At 43.2% G+C, this 25,726-nt stretch overlaps 1 protein-coding gene across 12 annotated transcripts in view; it reads right to left on the bottom strand.

The window, feature by feature from the left end:
• DYNC1I1 (dynein cytoplasmic 1 intermediate chain 1) overlaps positions 1-25,726 on the bottom strand; it is a 407,782-nt gene that overhangs the window by 253,093 nt on the left and 128,963 nt on the right. For all 12 annotated transcript variants that reach the window (XM_004007740.5, XM_060414497.1, XM_060414492.1 and 9 more), the window contains one exon: positions 25,317-25,432. In XM_004007740.5, the coding sequence (XP_004007789.2) occupies positions 25,317-25,432 (116 nt within the window). The remainder of the gene's footprint in view (positions 1-25,316; positions 25,433-25,726) is intronic.

Genomic DNA, 25,726 nt, shown 5'->3' with positions numbered 1-25,726 from the left:
ATTTTCTGAGACCTCCAGCCGCAATATCAATCTCTCTCATTGAAATAATGGTTTAAGGAAAGGCATCGTGCCATCATTTTCTCATTTCATCTTTGTAACATCCTCTTAAAGAAAGGGCTGAAGGGAGACAGCACTTTTGTGATGTCTGAACAAATCAAAATGGTGGTTCAAGAGAAGGATGATGATTCTGTTGGTAAAGACTACCATAGAGAAAATAGGAATTGGAAGGAGATTTTAAATGGTATCCAGGAAGACAGGAAAACACATGCAAAGCAGGGGGTCCTCAGCCAGAGTGTGTGTGGAACCAATGGGAGTTATGAGACTAGGGATGCACAAAACAGATCCGACCCTCTGTGAACAGTTAATGAAGCGCACGCTCATACACACTTCATTATAGTCACACCCATTTCATCATACTTTGCTTCTTGTCTTGAACTAATATTATCCAGCATACCATGCAGCCGTGACCATCTGCCTGCTTCCAGATGCTTATTTCATTGGGAAATATGAATGGGCTGCCAGGGCCTGCCAAATGACCCTAGAGAACAATCAGAGAAGATTAAAAGTTATCATCACTTTCTTTGAGGTTTCAGCTCAATCCTTCTTCCCAGTACCAGAAAGAAAGAAAAGAGTATCAGCAACATCCTGAGCCTTCAATACATCAAACTCACAATGAGAAAAGCCAATTGCTCTACTGACCACAAGGAAACAAATTTCACATTGCAAGTTTGGGGCTGTTAAATGAGACTGACTATTCTCTCATAGTCCCCAAATGACCCTGTTTTATGAAAAGGATAGCTTCTCTATCGGATACATGTTTTCCTGCAACACGATCATCTGAACTGTTATCAAACCTGACGATTTTACAGGAAATCCTATTCCACATCAGGACTCTGTGATTGTAGTCATTAGGCTTGTGTGTTGTTGTCTGTTTTTTGTTTTTTTTTTTAAACAAATCATCAGATACAACAACCTCCCTGGATCCCTGTCCTCACAAGCCACTTTCTAATTTGCACACTTACTCCTACCACACTGGTCCACACCAGAGCTCCCTGGTGGCTCAGATGGTAAAGAGTCTGCCTGCAATGTGGGAGACGCGAGTTGGATCCTTGGGTCAGGAAGATCCCCTGGAGAAGGAAATAGAAACCACTCCAGTATTCTTGCCTGGAAAATCCCATGGAAGGAGGATCCTTGTGGGCTACAGTCCATAGGGTTGCAAAGAGTCGAACATGACTGAACAACTTCACTTTCACAGGAGAATGCAAATCAAAACTACAATGAGGTATCATTTCACAACAGTCAGAATGGCCATGATCAAAAAAATACACAATCAATAAATGCTGGAGAGAGTGTAGAGGAAAGGGAACCTTCTTGCACTATTGATACGAATGTAAATTGATACAGCCACAATGGAGAACAGTATAGAGATTGCTTTAAAAACTAGGAATAAAACTACCACAATACCCAGCAATCTCACTATTGGACATACACCCTGAAAAAACCATAATTCGAAAAGACACATGTACCCTCAATGTTCACAATAGCACTATTTACAATAGCCAGGACATGGAAGCAACTTAGATGTCCATCAATACATGAACAGATAAAAAAGTTGTGGTACATATATACAATGGCATACTATTCAGCCACAAAAAGGAACAAATTTGAGTCAGTTTAACTAAGGTAGATGAACCTAGAGCCTGTTATACAGTGAAGTAAGTCAGAAAGAGAAAAGCAAATATCATATACTAACGTATATTATATATATGGAATCTAGAAAAATGGTACTGATGAACCTATTTTCAGGGCAGGACTAGAGATGCAGATGGGGCGAACAGACCTGTGCACACAGCAGAGGAAGGAGAGAGGAGGATGAATTGAGAGAGCGGCATTGACGTGTATATACTACCATGTGTGAAACAGCTAGTGGGAGGCTGCTATACATATACCACAGGGAACCCAGCTCGGCGCTCTGGGATAACCTAAAAGCCTGGGAGACAGGCTCAAGAGGGAGGGGATATATGCATACTTATGACTGACTCACGTGGTTGTACAGCAGAAATCAACATGACATTGTAAAGCAATTATCTTTGAATTAAAAGTAACTTAAAAAAAACAGTAAGGAATAAAAGGAGTTTGGGGCCCCACATTAAGTTGATTTTATTACTGATTCCCTCTGATCTTGACACCCACTTCTGTAATGAGCCCTTTTCTCACAGTCAGAACGTAAACCTGTCCTCTTAACACCAGTTACTCTTTTTCTGTCTCATGACGTAGAGTTCTTAATATTATTGATATTTTCAGTACTTTGATCTCTATAGAACTGATATCTTGCCATGATTTTCCTAGTACTTGTTGAGCTTCTTAAAAGATGAAATAAATTGCACCCAAATGGGAAATAAGGCAAAGATAACAATGAAGCTAGGCCAAAGTAATACTTTCATCAATGATAAAGACTGAGTGGAAAAGCTTACTGATTTCCTGAATTAGGCAGAATTACCCATCCACTCAGAGGCAAGACCAGACCTGACAGGCCTCCCCAGCTAGGTGTGACCTGGATATGACTGAAGGCACAGCGGAGGGATAGGTAACTTGTACACTACAAGCATGCTGACTTCGCTTGAAACAAGTCACTGTCTCTCCTCTGCGGCAGAGGCTGGGGCGCAGGGTGGAGTGAGTGAAAGTGTGTAAGCAGCCAGGAGTATTACACTAACTGAGCTTCATACTGAAGGAAACATCAGCTGTGGGCAGGAAATGCACTCAGTTGATGGAATTCACGTATCATGTGGGGAGGCTTGGATTAGATTTCCAGGTTATGTACCAAGATGCTGAGGTCTTGAACAATCAGATTAACATTAATTGCACCACTCTTTCCTGCCCCAAGTTATGAATTCATTGAGAAATAAGAGCAAAGACAAAATTAACAAAGGCCAAACTGTCACCATTAGTACTGATACAGGATACATCGGCAATTGTAACCTACTGGGAAGGGCTTCCCTGGTAGCCCAGTCAGTAAAGAATCTGCCTGCAGTGCAGGAGACCTAGGTTCCATCCCTGGGTTGGGAAGATCCCCTAGAGAAGGAAATAGCAATCCATTCCATTTCAACTTCCTGTGGAAGGGGTAACTTGCTGCACGTTTCCCCCAGATTCTAGACCCTGGAATAGTTCTTACTTAAGAAGAAGTGTTAAGCACCACTAAGGACCACTGGTAAATTAGTTCCATCCGATCAAGAAACGTTGGCCAATCATTGTCTACCAACCTTCCCACAATTTTATCTCTATTACGAGAAGAAAAGAAAGGAACAAGAATCAGGAGTTTTGAGGGAAGCTCTTTCTTCCTGGAAACCAGAAGAAGGGACAGGCAGGCATCTCTCTCATACACGACCTCCTCCCCCATGAAGCCCAGGTCATACAGCTGCATTTCTAATGCCTTCAGTGGAATGACCCAGATCTAAATCCCTCGATCTGTCTTAAATGTATGGGGACCACGTGGAGCTCTCTTGCCGCCACTTCCATGCCCTTGCCCAGTTATTTGTTTAACCTTTCTTGCTTCTTTCATGCCACAAAAGCTGACCATGCTTCTCTTTCTGCTTTTTTGGTCACTTACTCTACTTTTGCGGTTCCTCTTCCTGGAAATTGTTTTCTTTTTCACTTCCTCACTTTCTCCTAAATATGTCTCCTTTTCATTTAAGAGTTTTAATGTTAGTTACTGTACACTACAGAAAATTAGCAAAGGAAAACAATGGAAATTGGAGAATTTCATTAAATAACAAAGTACTCAAGAGAGTTCTTCTGGAGTCTTTATACAATAAAATATAAATAACAACTTTGAGATTCTCATTGCCCCAGTCCTGACACTCCTTCAGTTCAGTTCAGTTCAGTTGCTCAGTGTCCGACTCTTTGCGACCCCATGAATCTCAGCACGCCAGGCCTGCCTGTCCATCACCAACTCCTGGAGTTCACTCAGACTCACGTCCATTGAGTCAGTGATGCCATCCAGCCATCTCATCCTCTGGCGTTCCCTTCTCCTCCTGCCCCCAATCCCTCCCAGCATCGGAGTCTTTTCCAATGAGTCAACAACTCTTCACATGAGGTGGCCAAAGTACTGGAGTTTCAGCTTTAGCATCATTCCCTCCAAAGAAAACCCAGGGTTGATCTCCTTCAGAATGGATGGTTGGATCTCCTTGCAGTCCAAGGGACTCTCAAGAGTGTTCTCCAACACCACAGTTCAAAAGCATCAATTCTTCGGTGCTCAGCCTTCTTCACAGTCCAACTCTCACATCCATACACGACCGCTGGAAAAACCATAGCCTTGACTAGATGGACCTTTGTTGGCAAAGTAATGTCTCTGCTTTTGAATATGCTATCTAGGTTGGTCATAACTTTTCTTCCAAGGAGTAAGCGTCTTTTAATTTCATGGCTGCAGTCACCATCTGCAGTGATTTTGGAGCCCCCCCAAATAAAGTCTGACACTTTTTCTACTGTTTCCCCATCTATTTCCCATGAAGTGATGGGACCAGATGCCATGATCTTCATTTTCTGAATGTTGAGCTTTAAGCAGGATCATTTAAACCCCACTTCCCTATGGCTCACCTGGTAAAGAATCTGCCTGCATTGCAGGAGACCTGGGTTCGATCCCTGGGTTGGAAAAATCCCCTAGAGAAGGGAAAGGCTACCCACTACAGTATTCTGGCCTGGAGAATTCCATGGACTATAGGCATGGATATAGGTCAGACACGACTGAGCGACTTTCACTTTCACTTTGCTAACAAAAGGCATGCTTGCTTCTCATCTCAGGCTCAGGAAAGACATCCTTACTTGAGATGAGGTAGAATGGAGCCTTAGAATCCTTCTCAATACAGCTATGCAGTTAGTCACTACCAACAGATTTCAGTTGACTCTCAAGATAAAATACATTTCTATTTTGGATAACCTCATACTGTCATTTTAAAAGAACTGATCACTTCCCTTCAGAGGTTCTTGACACTATGTTACTTTCATATGCTATATTTTCTGCCACCTTAGGTAGGATTTTTCTCTATCTTTTCCCCCACTACTTTCCCCAAACCTTTTTCTATCACAAACTATGTTATTCTCCTGGTATTATAGTCCACTCTGGGACATCTCTTTGAAAGCCATTACATTCTCTCCTTTGATTGTAATTTGCTTGCCTGAACTGCTACTATACTCTGCTATCACATGTGGTTGTCCAGTATCTGCCTCTGTTCAGGACCCCCGTGGGTTCGTATCTGGCAGATGCGGTTTCATCAAAGTGCCCACACCCATCCCCACCTGACCACTCACTCATATACTACGGTGGGATTTATAGCTGACATTTTAGTTTCGTTTTCTGTATGTCTTCTGTCTTTTTTTGTTCATCTATTATCCTTTTATGGGCTTCCCTGGTGGCTGAGTGGTAAAAGGATCTGCCTGCCAAGGCAGGAGATGTGGGTTCAATCCCTGGGTCAGGAAGATCCCCCGGAGGAGGGCATGGCAACACACTCCAGTACTCTTGCCTGGAGAACTCCATGGACAGAGGAGCCTGGTGGATTGCAGTCCGTGGGACTGCAAAAGAGTCGGACATGACTTAGCGACCACACAACAACAAAAATCATTCTTTTATAGCTTTCTTTTACATTAAGTGGACATTTTAAAATAGAAAAACTTAATTTTAAATAACTTTCTCACTAAATTTTTTTTTCAGTGATTTCCTTAGTGGTTGCTCTGCTGCTGCTGCTGCTAAGTCGCTTCAGTCGTGTCCGACTCTGTGTGACCCCAGAGACGGCAGCCCACCAGGCTCCCCCGTCCCTGGGATTCTCCAGACAAGAACACTGGAGTGGGTTGCCATTTCCTTCTCCAGTGCATGAAAGTGAAAAGTGAAAGTGAAGTCGCTCAGTTGTGTCCAACCCTCAGCGAGGGCTTAACGTATATATCTTATCAGAGTCTGCTTCAGATTTGTACTGACAATTTCAATGGAATATAGAATACCTATATCGCTCTATTCCTTTCCCTTCTCAATGCTGTTGTTATACAGATCTATACGTGGTCAACAATTACTTCTTGGAGTATTTTTCCTACTCCTTGCTCTCTCACCTCTCCTCCTATCACTCTCACTGCATGTACGCTGAGTCATCTAATGGTATCTCACATTTCTCTGAGGATCTCCTAATTTTTCATTTTTGCTGTTGGGCCCTCTAATGAATCTTTCTTTTCAGTTTTTGTACTTTCCAATCCAGAATTTACATTTGCCTTTTTTGGGGGGAGTTGCGGGGGGGAGTTGGGGTGGGGAGATGGGCAGATAATTGCTTTATAATGTTATGATGGTCTATGCCATACATCAACATGAATCAGTTATAATTATATATACACATGTCTCTTTCCTTAAAAGTCTCCTTTCTCCCCCCAATTCCTCTCCTCTAGGCTTTTTTTCTTATTTAAAAATTTCTACTTCTTTATTGATATTCTCCACTTAATGAAATACTGATGTTTTTAATCTGCTCTCACAAGGCAGTTTCTTTTGCCTGCTTTTCTCCCTATCAGACTCTCCAGCTTCTTCGTAGCCTCAAATTTTCTTGTTGTTGTTGGAAACTGGCTATTTTAGATAATACATGGTAGCAACTCTGGGCGCTGGTTGATCGCCTTTCCCTTCCCTGCTGCTGCTGCTGCTAAGTCACATCAATCATGTTCGACTCTGTGCGACCCCACAGACGGCAGCCCACCAGGCTCCGCTGTCCCTGGGATTCTCCAGGCAAGAACACTGGAGTGGGTTGCCATTTCCTTCTCCAATGCATGGAAGGGAAAAGTGAAAGTGAAGTCGCTCAGTCGTGTCTGACCCTCAGCGACCACATGGACTGCAGCCCACCAGGCTCCTCCGTCCATGGGATTTTCCAGGCAAGAGTACTGGAGTGGGGTGCCATTCCCTTCCCTAGATGTTGGTTATTGTCATTTGCTTATTTGTTTAGTGACTGGGCTATTTTGGCGAAGTCCGTTCTCTCCTCTCACCTCACAGTATAAAGGCTCTGATACTGGTCCTCAGATGGCGCAGCCTTGGGCATGTGGACAGTCATCTCTGGAGAGCAAGCCTTCTGCAGTCACTTTAACTGTCACTGTACTTGACACACCCAGCTATTAACTTCCATTAATAGCTGGCTGATTGCCCCACTGTTGTCAACAATGCCCTGGGGCACAAACTCTCCACAGACTGATCCAAGGAAACTCAGCCTCCTTTAAAGAAATAGTCTTCGAGTTCAGATTTTGAGGTTTGTCTGATCCCAAGAAGGCCCTGCTTAGAAGAAGGCTCTTCTTCTGCTTCCCTAGTTCTGTCCAGTAAACTAGCCAGCCATGACTTAGCTTACACCTCACATCCATCTACCAGTTGCCTCTGTTGTTTCACAGCACAACATCTAGTGGCGCAGTGGTAAAGATTCCACCTGCAAGGCAGGAGATGCACCTAGATAAAGGTTCGATCCTTGGGCTGGGAAGATCCGCTGGAGAGGGCATGGCAATCCACTCCAGTATTCTTGCCTGGAGGATCTCAAGAACAGAGGTCCATGGGGGTCACAAAGAGTCGGACACAACTGAAGCAACTGAGCACTCACTCACTCACAACCTCTACTGTTTTGAGAAAGTCCTTAGGTTTGAATACCCCACAGTCTGTGGCAAATGAAGTCAGCTTCTTTGGGAAGAGATTCTGAGCTGTTTTATGGCCTGCTTATTCCCCTGCGCAGAATCTCTGGGTAGAGGCTCTGAAGCTGAGGGAGGGGACAGGGGCATACTTCTGAGTGACACCCGCACTTTTGGGGATAGGTGCTTGGCAGAGTGGGGTCCTCCCATGGCCTCTGCTCTGTGCGGCTCACTTCTCTCTGAATGGAACCTCTGCTTCACGCATGAGCTGGAGGGAGGGTGACGTAGGGTCCCAGGATTTTTACCATGCTGTCCCCTTACCTTTCAAGTCAGGATGGTGCTAAAGAAGAGAATATCCACCTCTTCCCTGCACTTTCTTGACACTTAGGCTCTGTAACAGGTGGGAAAATACAGTAGCCCTCCAACTGGGAGCTGGAGAAGAGACAGCTCTGTGTTCTCTTCTGCACCCACTTGAGCTCTGGTTTGCTTCAAGATGAACTCAGAAGAGGGAGGAAGAGAGTGAGCTGTGGTTCAAACACGGCACACTCTTTCCTGTTCTTACCACATTTTCGTAAGTTTTTAAAAAGTAAGTGCTTTTGTTGTTATTGCTGTCCATTTGCTATATGCCCATGGTACCATTTCCAGAGGCTTTAAATAGCTTGTTTTTTTTTTGGTGGGGGCTGGTTAATGATTTTTTTCACTAATTTTACTGTGAAGCAGATCCACAGAGCACCACATGTTGCCATGCTGGAAAGGGAACCTTATATACTCCTTAACTTAGTCAACGTATCAGTTGTATTTTCTCCAGGGAATGAAAGGCTTGTTAAGCACCGAAGGTTCCTTAAGCACCGGTATTTAGGTTCTTTAATCCCGGTATTTCTTGACTCTATCATTGATCAGAAGTGATCAACAGGGACTTCCCTGGCAGTCCAGTGGTTAAGACTCCACGATTCCACCGAAGAGGGCACAGGTTCAATCCCTAGTTGGAGAACTAAGATCCCACATGCCTCATGGTGTGGGGAAAAGAAATTAATTAAATTTCTAAAAATCACATATGTGCCTTGCAAGAAGAGTGATGAGCAGAAACAATGTCCTCTTCATTTTGATAAGCAGTGAGAGTTGTATTTGCTAAGTATTAATGTGCTTTTTCATTTTTCCTTCTGAACATAATAATCTTCAATCAGTCTACCTACGGCATTCATTTGCTAGTAGAAAGTTTAGAATCTGGTGCAGAAGAATGAAAATAAAAGGTAACATTCAGCTCCCTCCTCAAAAAAACTGGATTTTGGAATCCCACAGTTAGATGAGAGTCAGGATTAACTGAGGGAGAAAAAGCATTCCAAATTTCTTTTCCTTACCATTTAGAATAAAAAAAAAAAAAAGTATAGATCACTCCTTCTTTCCCCCAATCTATGAGGGAAGTTAAATGTGGGAGTTTAGGTAAATGGCAAGAAAAAGGAACATTTAGGGAGAAGAAGGGAAACGTTTTCAGATATATCTGGATTTCTACTTTGGAGGAAAAGAATTAGGAGGGATGGAGTATTAAACCAAGAAGACAGGTGAGCACAGGAACCTTTGAACCACATTGTTTATTTAGGAATCTAGGAGACCAATGGGAGAAGGCAATGGCACCCCACTCCAGTACTCTTGCCTGGAAAATCCCATGGAGGGAAGAGCCTGGTGGGCTGCACTCCATGGGGTTGCTAAGGGTCAGACATGACTGAGCGACTTCACTTTCACTTTGTACTTTCATGCATTGGAGAAGGAAATGGCAACCCACTCCATTGTTCTTGCCTGGAGAATCCCAGGGACGGGGGAGCCTGGTGGGCTGCCGTCTCTGGGGTCGCACAGAGTCGGACACGACTGAAGCGACTTAGCAGCAGCAGCAGCAGGAGACCAATACACAACAGGTCTTCTTCACCACAAGGCAACAACTGGCCTCGCTGAGAGTGGCTGGCAAAAGTGGAGCGGAGGACCAGTGAGCGCTTCCAAGCCTCCATCAGACCATCTGAGGCGTGGGCACTCAGTATAGAGCAGTCTGCCATGGAGTCTGCTGTGGTGGATAAAGGGGCTACATGGCTTGGGCTGGAGATGGACTTCCAGGCCAGCAGTTGAATAGAAGGCAGAGCATTGGCCTTCCAGTGGTTAAGAATCTGCCTGTCCATGCAGGGGACATGGATTCAGTTACTGATCAGGGAAAATTCCACATGCTGCAGGGAAACTAAGCCTGTGAACCACAGCTGCTGAGCCCGCAGACCCTAGAGTCTGTGCTCCACAACAGGAGAAGCCACGGCAATGAGAAGTCTATGCACTGCAGCCAGGGAGGAGCTCGCCACAACTAGAGAAAGCTGTGTGCAGCAACGAAGACCCAGTGCAATCAAATAAATAAATTTAATAAGTAAATAAATCTCAAGGGAGCACCATCAAGGTGCAGGAAGAAGTAGAGGTTTTCGAGGCAGGAGTTAATAGGGTTTAAAACCCTGAGCATAACAGCGAGTGCTCAAGGACAGGAAGCCCAGGAGGCCCATGTCGCCTTATCAAGCTGACCAAGTTCAGTGGCGTCAGCTTGCTTGTTAGCCACTGTCACGGTCGGCTAGGGCTGCCACGGCAAGAGGCCACAGGGGCTTAAACTACAGAAATGTATTTCCTCACAGTTCTAGAGACTGGGAAGTCCAAGATCAAGTTACTAGACAGTTGAGTTTCTCATGAGAACCCTCTTCCTGGCTTGCAGAAGCCTCCTTCCCGTGTCCTCACTCAGCCTTCCTTGGTGCATACACGTGGAGAGAAAGAAAGAAATGGATCTCCCTCTTTCCTTTCCTCCAATTATAAGGCCCCAATCCTATAAAACTAGGATTCTTACCCTGATGGCCTCATTTAGCCTTGTTAGTGTCAGTCATCCAGTCGTGTCCAACTCTTTGTGACCCCATGGACTGTAGCCCCACCAGGCTCCTCTGTCCATGGGATTCTCCAGGCAAGAACACTGGAGTGAGTAGCTACGTCCTTCTCCAGGGGATCTTCTTGACCCAGGGATCAAACCCGGGTCTACTGCACTGCAAATCCTTTACCGTCTGAGCCACGAGAGAAGTTGCATATGGCCTTAAGTGAAAGTCACTCAGTCGTGTCTGACTCTGCAACCCAGGCCAGAATACTGGAGTGGGTAGCCTTTCCCTTCTCCAGGGGATCTTCCTAACTCAGGGATTGAACCCAGGTCTCCTGCATTGCAGGCAGACTCTTTACTAGCTGAGCTATCGGGGAAGCCCCCTTAATTACCTCCTAAAAGCAGTATTTTCAAATATAGTCACACTAGGAGAAGGCAATGGCACCCCACTCCAGTACTCTTGCCTGGAAAACCCCATGGACAGAGGAGACTGGTTGGCTGCAGTCCATGGGGTCACTAAGAGTCAGACATGACTGAGCGACTTCACTTTCAATTTTCACTTTCATGCATTGGAGAAGGAAATGGAAACCCACTCCAGTGTTCTTGCCTGGAGAATCCCAGGGATGGGGGAGCCTGGTGGGCTGCTGTCTATGGGGTCACACAGAGTCGGACACGACTGAAGCGACACAGCAGCAGCAGCAGCAGGGGTTAGGGCTTCCCTGTTCCTCTTTCTGATCTAATTTTCTAACTGTTAAAACCCATTCTATCAAGTACCTCACATCTCTCCAACAAACCCCTTTTCTGTTTCAGTTAACCAGTTACTTTCTATTGTTGGCAACCATGGACCCAGACTGGTCAGAAATTTGTATCAGAAGACAATCACTCAGGAAACCGGTACTGGTTATTCGTCCTAATAGGGCCTAAAAAAATATGAAACTTCAGAGTTCAGGAATGGGAATCTGTCAGCTATAACCAATAACTAGATAATTTTTCTTCTGTGGGGACCTTTAATGAAGTGTCCATTGAAAAGAAGGATTTAAGGGATCAAACTGTCATTGAAATTGAAGAGTGTGAACAGCATGAAGAATTTAAGGATGCTAGGGTGAGGTTGCTGCTTCTAATGAGACTGGAGGGCTTAAAGACGAGATGGCAGGCTTAGATCTCTATATTTTAGCTCAAGGCATAGACCTGGGGAATCTCTCTGGTTTTGATAATTTTCTACATAAATGTCTGCCAAAATCCAACACAAATGTAAAATTCTGTGGGTGCCTGGAGAAAGCCCATTGAACTTCCGGCCTTACCAAGTCACTTAGATCAAAGTGGCAGTACTGATGAGGAAATGATGGAAAACTGAATATAGCGGAGAACACAGAGGTCTGGAAGCACCCCCCTCAAGCCACACTCTATACCAAGCCTTTTCTTGACAGCCAGAGAAGCCCCCTTTCTCTTTGCATCATCATCTTCTATCTTATTACATCTTCATCTTCCTAAGCCAGAAAGCTGGCTTCATCTACAGACCTTGATAATCTCACTGAGCACAAGGCATCATGCTCGCAGGACCTGGAGAGTAAGCTGGATCAGTACTTTCAGTGCTTTGGTAAGACACAAGTAGGCTAGAGGATGAGCTTCCCTGGTGGCTCAGCGGTAAAGAATCCACCTGCAATGCAGGAGTTGCAAGAGGCAAACGTTGGATCCCTGGGTCGGGCAGATCCCCTGGAGGAGGGCATGGCTACCCACTCCAGTATTCTTGCCTGGAGAATCCCATGGACAGAGGAACCTGGCGGGCTACAGTCCAGAGGGTCAGAAAAAGTCAGACACAAGTGAAGCAACTGAGCACTCGTGCAAAGCAGGCTAAAGGGTGGGAGCAAAGGATTTGAAAATATAGAGACCTGCTACTTCAGGAAAGCTTCTATGAGGCTAGTGGTCAAAAGCACCAGTGCTTATGGCAAATATCTTCCTTCTGTAATACGAACAGTTGTCACACTTGGTAGGCCATTTTGGCCTTTGCAGGCAACGTATCCAAAATTTGCATGCACTTTATTCAACCCATTTACCAGGTGCCCCAAAAGGCTTCTACTTTTAATGGCTATATACCTAGAAATTTTGTGGAACAAAATTTCCAATGATGCCCAACCTGTCTGTGGAAAAGCAGACAAAGAAGAGCTCTGAAAGGGAATCACAAAACAGATGCCTAGATCTTAGAGCTATAGTAGAGGCTCTGCATTATGTTGTTAATACTATCCTTTTGAGAGATAGGCATTAGTGTTCCCAACAAGTAGACCCACGTAGAGACACCGGGTGACTGTGGAAAATAGACAAGGCATCATGAACTGGAGTGCTATCGAATCCATCTGGCCATAAAGTCAGGTTCCCACTGTCAGCTCATCAGCAGGCGCTCTATACCGAGTTGTAGAAGCAGTCTCCGTGAGCCAGCTGTCCACCCTGTCATGTCATTACTCCTGCGGCACTCTCACTCCTCTCCCAGCCTAATGAGAAATGGCCTGTGACTAGCTGTCTGAAAACCTTTGAGTCTGGACCCTGGGAATTTCTCGGTGATAGGCTGGCAAAAGCCAGTAGTGGACAGCTGACAGTACACCTCCATTTAGGTGTAGGCCTTAAGTTCAGTGCAGAGGAAAAACCACTACAATTCCACTTGCAAAAGAATTTTGATCCGTGTATCTCGTTGCCCACTTTAGTTGGAAGAAGAGATTGTTTGAGAAAGGGCTCTACCCAAAACTAATCCATGAGCAATAACTGAGAGGTCACAATTAGAGGATACAAATGCAAAAGGTTAAGGAAAGAGGTATACGGCAGGACCTTTCAGCATAGACCCAGAGTGACAGAATATTTATGTACAATCAAAAGTTACCCACTGGGGGGATTTTCCTGTGGTCCAGTGCTTAGGAGTCCACCTTCCAATGCAGGCAATGCAGGTTCGATCCCCGGTCTGGGAACTAAGATCGCACATGCCACAGGGCATCTAAACACACACACAACTAGAGAGAAGCCTGTGTGCCATAACTAGGGAAGCCTGTGGGCTGCAACAAAAATCTCACATGCTGCAACTAAAACCCAACACAGCCAAATAAATCAATATATTTTTGTAAAAAAGTTGCATGTGTATATACAAAATGCACGGTGTAACCAATAAGGATCTACCATAGAGCAAAGGGAACACTGCTCCGTACTGTGTAATGGCCTACATGGGAAAAGAAATCTAAAAAACAGTGGATATATGTATATATATATATAACTCTCTCACTTTGCTGTACACTTGATACTAATACATCATTGCAGGTCAACTATACTTCAGTAAAAAATTTTTTAAAGTTATGCACTGAGAAGGAGGCTTCTAAGGTGGAATAGTTGATATACTCTATCTCTAAACACCAGTTATTCTGTGTCCACTGCATGAATACTTGCTCAGTGGACTCAAAAGTATCCAGAGCTATAAGTATGTACATCAAGGCTATACAAGGGCACAGTTGCCCTAACTCAAGATGCCTCGGCTACTGCCCAACCAGAGACCAATCAAAATTCCCAATATTGAACCATAACTCATAAGAAGAACCAGCCAGGTTGATCACATTTTTCTGTGGTATAGTGGGGAATCAACTTGCTTTCACTAGACTAACTGCTTATTCTGGATTTTTCCCCTTACCTGGCATGCTTCTCCTAGGTTCGCTGGTGGTAGACTTACTGAAACTATTTTATACTTTAAATGTTGGTTATCTTCTTGACAATTAGCTTCTCACCCTGAGAAGCCTTCTGAGTCTGTCTTTTCAATCATCATGTTGATTCTGTGACTTACATATTATCCTTCTACTCAAACTTTTTCCTGCTTAAATTCAGTTCAGTTCATTCACTCAGTTCTGTCTGACTCTCTGCGACCCCATGGACAGCAGCACGCCAGACTTCCCTGTCCATCACTAACTCCCAGAGTTCACTCAAACTCATGTCTATTGAGTCGGTCATGCCATCCAACCATCTCATCCTCTGTTGCCCCTTCTCCCATCTTCAATCTTTCTCAGCATCAGGGTCTTTTTCCAGTGAGTCAGTTCTTCACATCAGGTGGCCAAAGTATTGGGAGTTTCAGCTTCAACGTCAGTTGTTCCAATGAATATTCAGGACTGATCTCCTTTACGGTGGACTAGTTGGATCTCCTTGCAGTCCAAGGGACTCTCAAGAGTCTTCTCCAACATCATAGTTCAAAAGCATCAATTCGTCGGCACTCAGCTTTCTTTATAGTCCAACTCTCACATCCATACATGACTATTGGAAAAACTACAGCTTTGACCAGGTGGACCTTTGTTGGCAAAGTAATACTGTCTAGGTTGGTCATAGCTTTTCTTCCAAGGAGCAAGCATCTTTTAATTTTATGGCTGCAGTCACCATCTGCACTGATTTTGGAGCCCAAAAAAATAAAGTCTATCACTGTTTCCATTGTTTCCCCATCTATTTGCCATGAAGTAATCGGACCAGATGCCATGATCTTAGTTTCCTGAATGTTGAGCTTTAAGCCAACTTTTTCACTCTCCTCTTTCACTTTCATCAAGAGGCTTTTTAGTTCCTCTTCACTTTCTGCCATAACGGTGGTGTCATCTGTATATATGAGGTTATTGATATTTCTCCTGGCAATCTTGATTCTAGCTTGTGCTTCTTCCACCCCAGAATTCTACATGATGTACTCTGCATATAAGTTAAATAAGCAGGGTGACAATATACAGCTTTGATATATTCCTTTCCTGATTTGGGACCAGTCTGTTATTCCATGTCCAGTTCTAACTGTTGCTTCTTGACCTGCATATACATTTCTCAGGAGGCAGGTAAGGTGGTCTGATATTCCCAACTCTTTCAGAATTTTCCGCAGTTTGTTGTGATCCACATGGTCAAAGGCTTTGGCATAGTCAGTAAAGCAAAAGTAGAAGTTATTCTGGAATTCTCTTGCTTTTTCACTGATCCAATGGATTACTGGCAATTTGATCTCTGGTTTCTCTACCTTTTCTAAGACCAGCTTGAACATCTGGAAGTTCACGGTTCACATACTGCTGAAGCCTGGCTTGGAGAATTTTGAGCATTACTTTCCTAGCATGTGAGATGAGTGCAATTGTGCAGTAGTTTGAACATCCCTTGGCATTGCCTTTCTTTGGGATTGGCATGAAAACTGACCTTTTCCAGTCCTGTGGCCACTGCTGAGTTTTCCAAATTTGCTGGCATACTGAGTGTAGCACTTGCGCAGCATCATCTTTTAGGATTTGAAATAGCTCATCTGAAATTCCATCGCCTCCACTAGCTTTGTTCAGAGTTATGTTTCCTAAGGCCCACTTGACTTCACATTCCAGAATGTCTGGCTCTAGGTCAATGATCACACCATCGTGGTTATCTGGGTCATGAAGATCTTTTTTGTATAATTCTTCTGCTTAAATTAACCACAGTTCTTTTGCATTTGAAACTATAAATTCTGGGGCAACTTCTCCCATCTCATACCCTTTGACCTACCTCTCTTTTATTTCTTCCATCATCCAGCTCAAAAGACAAACAGTTGGGGTTACTCTATTAGCTAGGTGAGGTCATCCATTCATTCCCACACCAAATATTAGGCACTGTGCAGGCATCAGTGATACACAGAACTGATGTGTCTGTAACCAGGTTCATGAGAACCTCTGAGAAGGGATGCCTTGGAGATCAACAAAATAGGATTTGTAAATGGACTTGGGGGAAGCAATTAGTGATCTATGATTACATGTTAACTTGATATTAGGTCTATAATTTAGATATTAGTTAAATGTGCTTAGAAAATCTACCTGAACGTGTAAGCCTTGGAGTCAGGGGGAAAAAAAAAATCTCACAGCTGCTTTCATGTTCATTTGAGCTTCTAGGTCCTTAGCTTTAGTTAAGCTTCTTATCTTCCTGATCTGAAGATACCTCCAGTTTTATGAAAAACTAAAGGGATGGAGCCATCACAACTTCAAAAGGACAATGCTTTTATTTTATGCAAAATCTTTTACTTCTGAATGCCATGCATCTTCAAAGCACATTAACTCTTGATAGTCTAGCGACTGTGATATGTTGGTTAACTCATTCACCCATGCTTAAATAAAATTCGCAAACAATTTGAGACTTCCCTGGTGGGTCAGTGGATAAGAATCCACCCGCCAATGCAGGGGACACGAGTTTGATCCCTGGTCTGGGAAGATTTCACATGCGTTGGGGCAGCTAAAGCCTGTGTGCTACAGCCGCTGAAGCCCGGGTACCTAGAGCCTGTTCTCCACAAGAGAAGCCACCACAAGAGGCAGCCCACTCTCCGCAACTAGAGAAAGCCACGAAGACCTAGTGCAGCCAATACATAAGTCACTTTTTAAAAATAACTGTTTGTTTTTTAGTATAGTACTGTGGCCAAAATACGATCATATATTGAGCCTAAAGTTCCCAGGATGCCCTAGGGCTATTTTGCTCATTGCCTCCCCTCTCTGTAGAGCTGTAGATTCCAGTTGTTGTTGTTCAGTCACTAAGACACGTCCCACTCTCTGTGACCCCATGCACTGCAGCACTTCTTCCCCTGTCCTTGACCATCTACTGGAGTTTGCTCAAACTCATGTCCATTGAGTCATCCAACCATCTCATCTTCCATCAGAGCTACAGGAAATAAGACAGTGCCTGCTGGCACCAAGGCTTTCTCTACATTTAGTCTTTTCATTACATCTCTGATTTCATTTTTAGTTGTTATTTGGTGCCCTTCTGTTTTTCAGTGGGAGGAATATTCTGAATAAATGAGCTCATTTGACTGTTATTTGACTGTACCATCTCTGGGTCTCTCACTGGGTGCTTTAAAATTTAAAAAATAAAAAACTAAAAAATAAAAAAATTTAAAAAAAAAATCATTTGTGTAATAAAAACAAAATCTATATTAAGAATCCAAACTCAGGGTTTGAATACTGAAATATTTTCTTCAAATTACAAAAGGATGTTTATAAGTTTACAAAGTTGGTATTTAATTTGCCTTCATACCACTATGTAATACAGTTCTTGTTTGTAAGTGCTATTCACGAAGTGAAAACTACATTCTTTGCCATAAGAATATACATAATGTAGATATAAAAAAAAAATAAAATAAAAAAATAAATTACCTTTTAGCATGAGGTTTCTCCTTTGGAATATCAAGACTGACTGGCAGCTAAGCCAATCCAATGTCTATTTTAGTGTCTAATATAAACCAAATAAACTAAATCATGAGCGCTCTCCTGACCAATAGATGGAAAGGTAGTTGAGAGATAGGAAAAACAATTTTAACTAGAAAAATGTGTCTTTTTGATATAAATAATACCTAAAAAGTATTGTCTGCAATGTCTGTGTTCCTTAGATAGCACTCCCTCCCCGCTCCTTTCTTTTTCTTTTGTCTTTCAAGAGTTTTCCCAAGCAGATATGAGATTAACATTGCTAAAGAAAAATAATATCCCAGGAGAGACTCTTTCCACTGCTAATCTTGTTAGCATTGGGCCTGGAGCCTCTACAGCTTGTTCTGAGAGAGGACTAACACTTCAACCAAGTGTCAAAAGAGAAAGAGCAGGCATATTTTAAGGAAGCAAAACGTGGCAGACGTCACCATCTCCCTGGAAGAGTGTCGGTTCTTATCTAAAAAACAGAAGCTAAAAATAAGATGAGCGGGTGCCACCTTCACTAGGAAGTTTTAATTTGCATCCAGATGCCACCGTGGCTTGTCATGAGACATGTGGTGCTTCCTTAAACAGTAAGTTCAGAGAAGGCGTGTTGAGGTCCAGGAAACTGGGATCCAGTTGGAAGCCAAGGTTATCACACCATACCCCGTCTTCTCCCAGGTCACCTCCAAGTGTTTCAGGACTGGCTTCAGTTAGGAAATGAGAACTGTCCGATTTAAAACTTTAGGTTCCAAATAAGTATTTCCACTTAGATTCTTTGGAAGACGTCTTTACTTGTCAATTTCGTATCAAAGAGTTATGCTCTCGGGACCACCAACACGTAGGAAGACTTAGAATTCTACACTCTGCAGTGTGTAACTCAATTTTTTAAAAATTCATTTATTTTTAATTTTGTATTGAAGTATAGTCAGTTAACAATGTTCTGATAGTTGTGTTTGGTGAACAGCAAGGGGACTCATACACATATATCCATTCATACATACACATATATCCATACATACATACACATATATCCATTCATACACATATATCCATTCTCCCCAAACTCCCCTCCCATCCAGCCTGCCACATAACACTGAGCAGAGTTACCTGTGCTATACAGTGGGAAGAACACAAATCTTAGTTCTGGTCTCTCATTACTTCATGAAGGAGGACAAGGGGCAGCAGGCATGTAGATAACTAACAAGGAGGTCATACGTGGTCTTCAGTAGTCCTTTGGGAAACGTGAAGACAGGGTACAATAACTGAATATCCTAGCATCTAAATTACTGACTGCATGGATCACAACAAACTGTGGAAAATTCTTAAAGGGATGCGAATACCAGACCAAGTTACCTGCCTCCTGAGAAAACTGTATGCAGGTCAAGAAGCAATAGTTAGAACCAGACATGGAACAACAGACTGGTTCCAAACTGGGAAAGGAGTAGGACATAGCTGTATATTGCCACCCTGTTTGTTTAAGTTGTATGCAGAGTACGTCATGCTAAATGCCGGGCTGGGTGAAGCTCAAGCTGGAATAAAGACTGACAGGAGAAATACCAATAACTTCAGATATGCAGGACACTACCCTTATGGCAGAAAGCCAAGGGGAACTAAAGAGCCTCTTGATGAAGGTGAAAGAGGAGGGTGAAAAGGCTGGCTTAAAACTCAACATTCAAAAAATACTAAGATCATGGCATCCGGTCCTATCACTTCATGGCAAACAGATGGAGAAAAAATGGAAACAATGGCAGATTTTATTTTCTTGGGCTTCAAAATCACTGTGGATGGTGACTGCAGCCATGAAATTTAAAAGATGCTTGCTCCTTGGAAGAAAATAATGACATACCTAGTCAGTGTATTGAAAAGCAGAGACATCACTTTGTTGACAAAGGTCCAGACAGTCAAAGCTATGATTTATCCAGTAGTCATGTACAGATGTGAGACTGGACCATAAAGAAGGCTGAGCACCAAAGAATTGATGCTTTTGAACTGTGGTGCTGGAGAAGACTTTTGAGAGTCCCTTGGACTGCAAGGAGATCCAACCAGTCCATCCTAAAGGAAATCAGTCCTGAATAGTCATTCGAAGGACTGATGCTGAAGCTGAAGCTCCAATACTTGGGCCACCTGATGCAAAGAGCTGACTCATTGGAAAAGACCCTGAAGCTGGGAAAGATTGAAGATAAAAGGAGAAGAGGGCAGCAGAAAATGAAAATGTCAGATGGCATCACCGACTCACTGGACCTGATGTTGAGCAAACTCTGAGAGATGGTGAAGGACAGGGAAGCCTGGTGTGCTGCAGTCCATGGGGTCATAAAGAGTTGGACATGACTTAGCGACTGAATAACAAACTACGGACCATGAAGGGAGAGCCCAGAGGGGTTCCTACAACTGCCTCTAATATGACAGGAGGAGGCTTACTTGAGGACTTAGCCTGCTGCCAGTACAACTTCAATCCTGTCCAGTCATCTAACATTTTCTTGGATATGGCTGAACTCACCAAGAGGAGAATCTACAGAGTCATCATGAACCTGGAGGAGTTCTCCACAAGTCAGGGAGGTCTCCTCACCCCAGCCCCTCTGCCTGGCCACAGTGAAGCGGAGATCAGGCTGGCTGCGGCTCTCAGAGCCCAACCTGCACCATGATGAACCATGGTAGGCCTGAGCTGTCCAGTTCAGGAGCCACTAGCCCCCTGCAGCTACTGAGCAGTGAGGTATGGTTAAAGCCAACTGAAAAATGGCATTTTATAATTTAACTTTAAAGTTAAATATTTGATCCCATTATTAAACAGCTTCCAAATGTGTTTGGAACAACAGTGGCATAGGAATCTACTTTTTCAACTGTAAATTTTATGAAAGCTTTATTACAGTTCAAGTACTTCCAAGGAAAAGTTAGTGTTTGAATCGGGATATGCTATATCAAATACAAACCAGACTCTGACGATTTAATATAAAAAAGAATGTATAATATCTCATTGATGATTTTTATGTTGATTATATGTTAGAATAACTTTTTAACGTACTAGATTAAACAAAGCATTATTAAAATGCATAGTGATTCATTATGTTCTTATTGCACAGTGCTGGACTAGTTTATCCTGGGAAAATATCTCTATACTTGAAGCATCTTTGTTGAGAATATGCCAGAGAGGATGGGAAGCCAAGCTAGAAATTACCCTCAAACAGCCAAGAAAATATATCTTTTCAAAGTACAAAGATGAAACAAGAGCCTTCCTCAGCCACCTTCCTACACACCCATTCCAAATCCAAAGTACTTTAAACAGCATCTCTGCACAGTAAAAACTTGACGACTGCTCTGCTCTATCCTGGGCCAAGATGGGCTACCTCGGTGGTTTTCTTCTTCAGGTCTGACAACTATGTCACTCTTACAGCAGTAATACCTGTACCAGCCTGGGGAATGAAATAGAAGCCTGGTAGAAATAGGAACACTGAACTCCCCTCCTCGCACAATTGTACTCTCTTTTCCTGATAAACCCCCCAAAACCAGTGCAGCCTTAACGCATGCATCATACTCCAATCTCCCCAAAATACAATGAGCATTTTCCCTTCTTTCTTATTCCTCTAGAATTATCTCATCCTTTGTTTCTTCCACTGATATCCGTTGAGCCCCTTTGTGCCAAGCGCTGTCCTGGGCATGGAGGTAAAGAACACACGCCTTCTCAGTGTCCATCAGCAATGGATAAAGAAGTTGTGGTGTATATATATATATATATATAATAGAATATTACTCAGCCATAAAAAGAACAAAACAGTGCCATGTGCAGCGACGTGGACAGACCTAGAGATGATCGTACTAAATAAAGTCAGGCAGATAAAGACAGACAAACGTCATATGATACTGCTTATATGTGGAATCTTAAAAAAAAATATGGGTACAAATGAAGTTATCTACAAAACAGACATAAAGTAACAGATGTCAAAAATAAACTGATGGTTACCGAAGTTAAGGGAGCTGAGGGATAAACTCAAAGTTTGGGATTGACCACTTCTACTACTAACATATACAAACTAGACAACCAGTGAGGACCTACTGTATGCCACAGGAAACGCTACTCAATACTTTGTATTCTACATGAGAAAAGAATCTAAAAAAGAGTGGATATGTGGATATGTATAACTGATTTACTCTGCGGTACACCTCACGCTAACACAACATTGCAAATCAACTATACTCCAATGAAAATTTTTTTAAAAAAAGAACATTCACCTTGCCTTCAAGAAGATCAAACCTAAAAGGAAGATATTTAAGTAATAATAAAGTATATTTTTAAATAAATTAAAGAATGGCTTGATAAGGGGAAGACAGACTATGCTCAAGGTATAAGAAGCGATGTCAACCAGAAGTAGAATTACTAGAGAGCTGGCCCTTGTTTGTGGTCCAAACGGAAAGCAAACAGGAATTCCATGGCATTCAAGGCATGGAATGCACAGGCTGTGTGGAGGCCTGAGGCTACACGATGCCTTGGAAAATGCAAGCGGTTTGGTCTCTCTTGGATATATGAAAGGAAGCATGAGAAGGAAATTAAGGGAGAGGAGGTGGCCAATGCAGGGCCACTGAGTTCCCATTTATAAGATATGATAAAGAGAAAAGGAAGATCAAAGAACTCTTCAAACAATCAACAGCTTATGTAAGTTTCCACCTCCTCCCTCCAGATCGGCTTACATTTACCCCGCTAGTTAAGAAGTTTTCCTTCTCCTGGGGGTCATCACAGAACTTGGCATTTCTGAGATGTCTGGCCTCATCCTTGTCATTCAAAGCATCTGTCGGGTGCCTAGGGTGGGCCAGTCACTTTTCCCGCTGTAGTAAAGACACAGAAGGCTGGCATCCTAACTAACGTCAACACCTCCCGGACAATCAAGGGAGAGGTTAATATTCATAACACAAAGCAGCTGTAGTTTGGAAGGGAACCATTTCCCCCCCTTTCTTATTACCCGGGAATAAAAAGCATGTGTCTAAAATGTTTTGGGGACAGAGATATCCTGCTCCCCAAACCACCATTTCCTATTCTCAGCTTTCTTCCTCGGCAACTAATGACCTAACCAGGGAGGGAAGATCTAAACTTGTATTGAAAAACCAGTGTTCGTGCAGACAACATTCCTAAATCTTTCTGCTTTAAATCATTCTCTGGACTGTTTCTCATAACAGGTCATTACGATCACAAATTAAGAGACTATTCATTATAGTACATAGTGGCGAAAAGAGGCTTAAGCCTGGGCAAGTCCACAGTACCTTCCCTTCCATTTTAAAGAGTAAAATGAGAACACGTCAAAAACGGAATGCATAAGAACTCCATTAGATGCAGAATAGATCAACGCTCTGAGATCACTGGTTTAAATAGTTAAATTTTCCAGTCGCATAATGACTTAAAAAATAATCAGCATTCCTTCATACATCACGGCAGTAATGAGCTAAAATGGATCTTATGGGCACCACAGCTTTAAGTATTTTATCCATCCAAGAGCCTCACTGGGTCATAAAACTCAGCAGTTCATTGTTTCCTGACTCTGAACGGCTGCAGTTGCCATGAAAACTGGTGCCAGGGCCCAAGCTCCCAAACTGGAAGTCAACGCAAACCAGCCACGTGGAAGAGCCTCCTACTCTGCTTCTGTCCGCTCCCTTCACACTGCAGGTGAGAGAGGGTCGTGGGGCTCCCCTGTCAGCCAGGGGCTGGACCACTCAGGTAGCCAGAGAATCCTCTGAGGTGAGCGGACCACTGCTGAACTCAAATCCCAAGTTCTGCCCGTCTAAACCTGCCGGAGATTGCTTCACTGTCTACAGGGACAGTAGCTCACTTTGAGCTTAAATCTACATTGTGGAATTTGAACCGTCAAAATGCCCATCACCATAAAAAAGCTCTATGAGCCTTGTTAACAAAACAGAAAGAACTTCTGCCAAGAGCAGAGGAATACATTCTTTCTTTCCTGCTGCTTGGACCACAGCATAATGAAGGGTCCCAAGCCCTCTCTGCAGTCGTAAAATGGAAAGCCCAGCCTCCTCCTTCTGATGTGTTCCAGTTTAAAAGTTTAGAGTCAATGCCTTTTCATCCTTAATTTATCTTCCCTTGTAAATAGTTCTGTACCATTTCCAATATCTAAAGTCTACACATTTCCAAAAAACAATTCACTCCTTCTCCAATGTCAACTGTAGAACTTTATGTTATGGGTCAAATTTTGGGCTAAATAAACATACCTCAGGCTACAGTTCTGCAAATACCTCTGGCAGCAAATGAACTCAAACAAATGTTTTGGTTGGGTGGCGAGGTTGTTTTTAATGATCTTGCTGATTTGCCTGGAGGCCCAGGGATAGACTGGGTGAACTCCCAAAATCTTTCCCAACTTCATATTTTCCACCACGTTAATGTACAGTTCTTAGGTTCGTTGAAATAGTTGGTTTAACATTTCACCACCAGAGGGTGCTACTTGTTAGCTTCTAAAATGCATTTCATAATCTCACCTGAAAAATGGAGGCCCTTCAGCCAAAGAATGCTCACCACACCAGCTGGCATTATCCAAGACAGGTTTTCAGAAGGCGTGTAGTGTAGGCAGCACCCTCCTTCAAGGAACCTGATTTCACTTGTCTATTCACATTATGGGTTGAAAACCGAAACTGAAAAAGCTCGGTAACTTGCACAGACCACAGTTCACAGATGGATACATGCTGTAAACCAAGCCGGCAATGCAAATCATTTTTCAGTTTCATGGCTTTTGTATCGACTACACAACAACACTGAACTCAGAATGCTAACATCCTCTCTACTGCACCAGACAGTAGAATAACAAGAGAGAATGTGCTCAGCTGTGACAGCAGCGCGACCCTCTGTCAACGCAACCTTCACTCACCCTATTTTACGTGTATACATCTCCTGCTTCTGCTCTGGAGCAGTTTCGCTTTGGTGTCATTACTCACTTCTAAGATGCATTTTCATTGATTACCTTCGACTTCTCTTACCAGTGTATTTTTATGACGTACTGGGATTTGCATGTACATTTTCCACCTGATATTTTCAGGAATGCACCAAGGAGGCAGGGAGTTCAATTCCCATCCCCCTCCACGGAGCCTGCATGGAAAGTCTTTAAACTGTGTTAAGAAACTCTTAGTGTGTTGCCATCTGAGTTGGCAAACCAAGTCAGGGGTCAGCGAAGTTTTTAAGTACCAGATTACAGTCAAGACTTTAGGCCACATGGGTCATAGTGGCTCAACTCTACCACACAGCAAGAAAGCGGGCCTGGGTGTGGCTGGATTCCCCAACACTTTACCTCGACGAGCTGGTGGGGTTTATAGTTTGCTGATACCTGTAAATGATGCGTCCAATGTACACACACCCTTACCAATAAAATTCAGAGAAGTTTCTATTACATTTTTCCTTGGAGATGTTCCCTAGACTCACATAGTGTTAACAAAGTGTGACCTTCCTAAGTGACCCATTTGAAAGTTCACGATCCCCCTGGAGGAGTACCACTGGGTTTCCTCTCCACCGTTTCCAAAACCAGAGCCCAAAGAGACTTCAGCTTTTGGTGCGTCATTATATTTGTGTCCTGTGAAGATGTCTTACGGTATGATACAAGATCAACAGGAACGATGGGGCTCCCTGGCCATTTCCCCAGAGATCACCTGGAAAGTAAACAAAAGACATCACTCACCTTCAGACTGATGTGTGGCCAGAGGAGTCTGGGTCTCCTTGGAGTAGGACACTACCTCCCTGGGCAGGAAATCCACTTGGGTGATCTTCGACACGCCCAGCTTATGCAGTCTCCGTCTGGAAGTAACAAAGTACAAACACTCAAAGACGGAAGGCATTCCTTGCAGAAGATCTATCAGGAATACACAAACATCTAAAATAAATAAACCCCATGTATACCCGTGGTGGATTCATGCCAATGTATGGCAAAACCAATACAGTATTATACAGTAAAGTAAAAATAAAAATTTATTTAAAAAAATAAATAAAATAAATAAACCCCAAACATCCACAGCTTCTCAGTGCAAGGAGCAGCGTCATGAAGTAGAACTGGGCCTGGCCTGGAAGTCCAGACACTTGGTTTTGGCCACT

Source organism: Ovis aries, chromosome 4 (genome assembly GCF_016772045.2).
Source record: "Ovis aries strain OAR_USU_Benz2616 breed Rambouillet chromosome 4, ARS-UI_Ramb_v3.0, whole genome shotgun sequence".
Lineage (NCBI taxonomy): Eukaryota > Metazoa > Chordata > Mammalia > Artiodactyla > Bovidae > Ovis > Ovis aries.
Note: the sequence above shows the minus strand (reverse complement) of the source record. Positions and strands in the feature narration are given on the sequence as shown.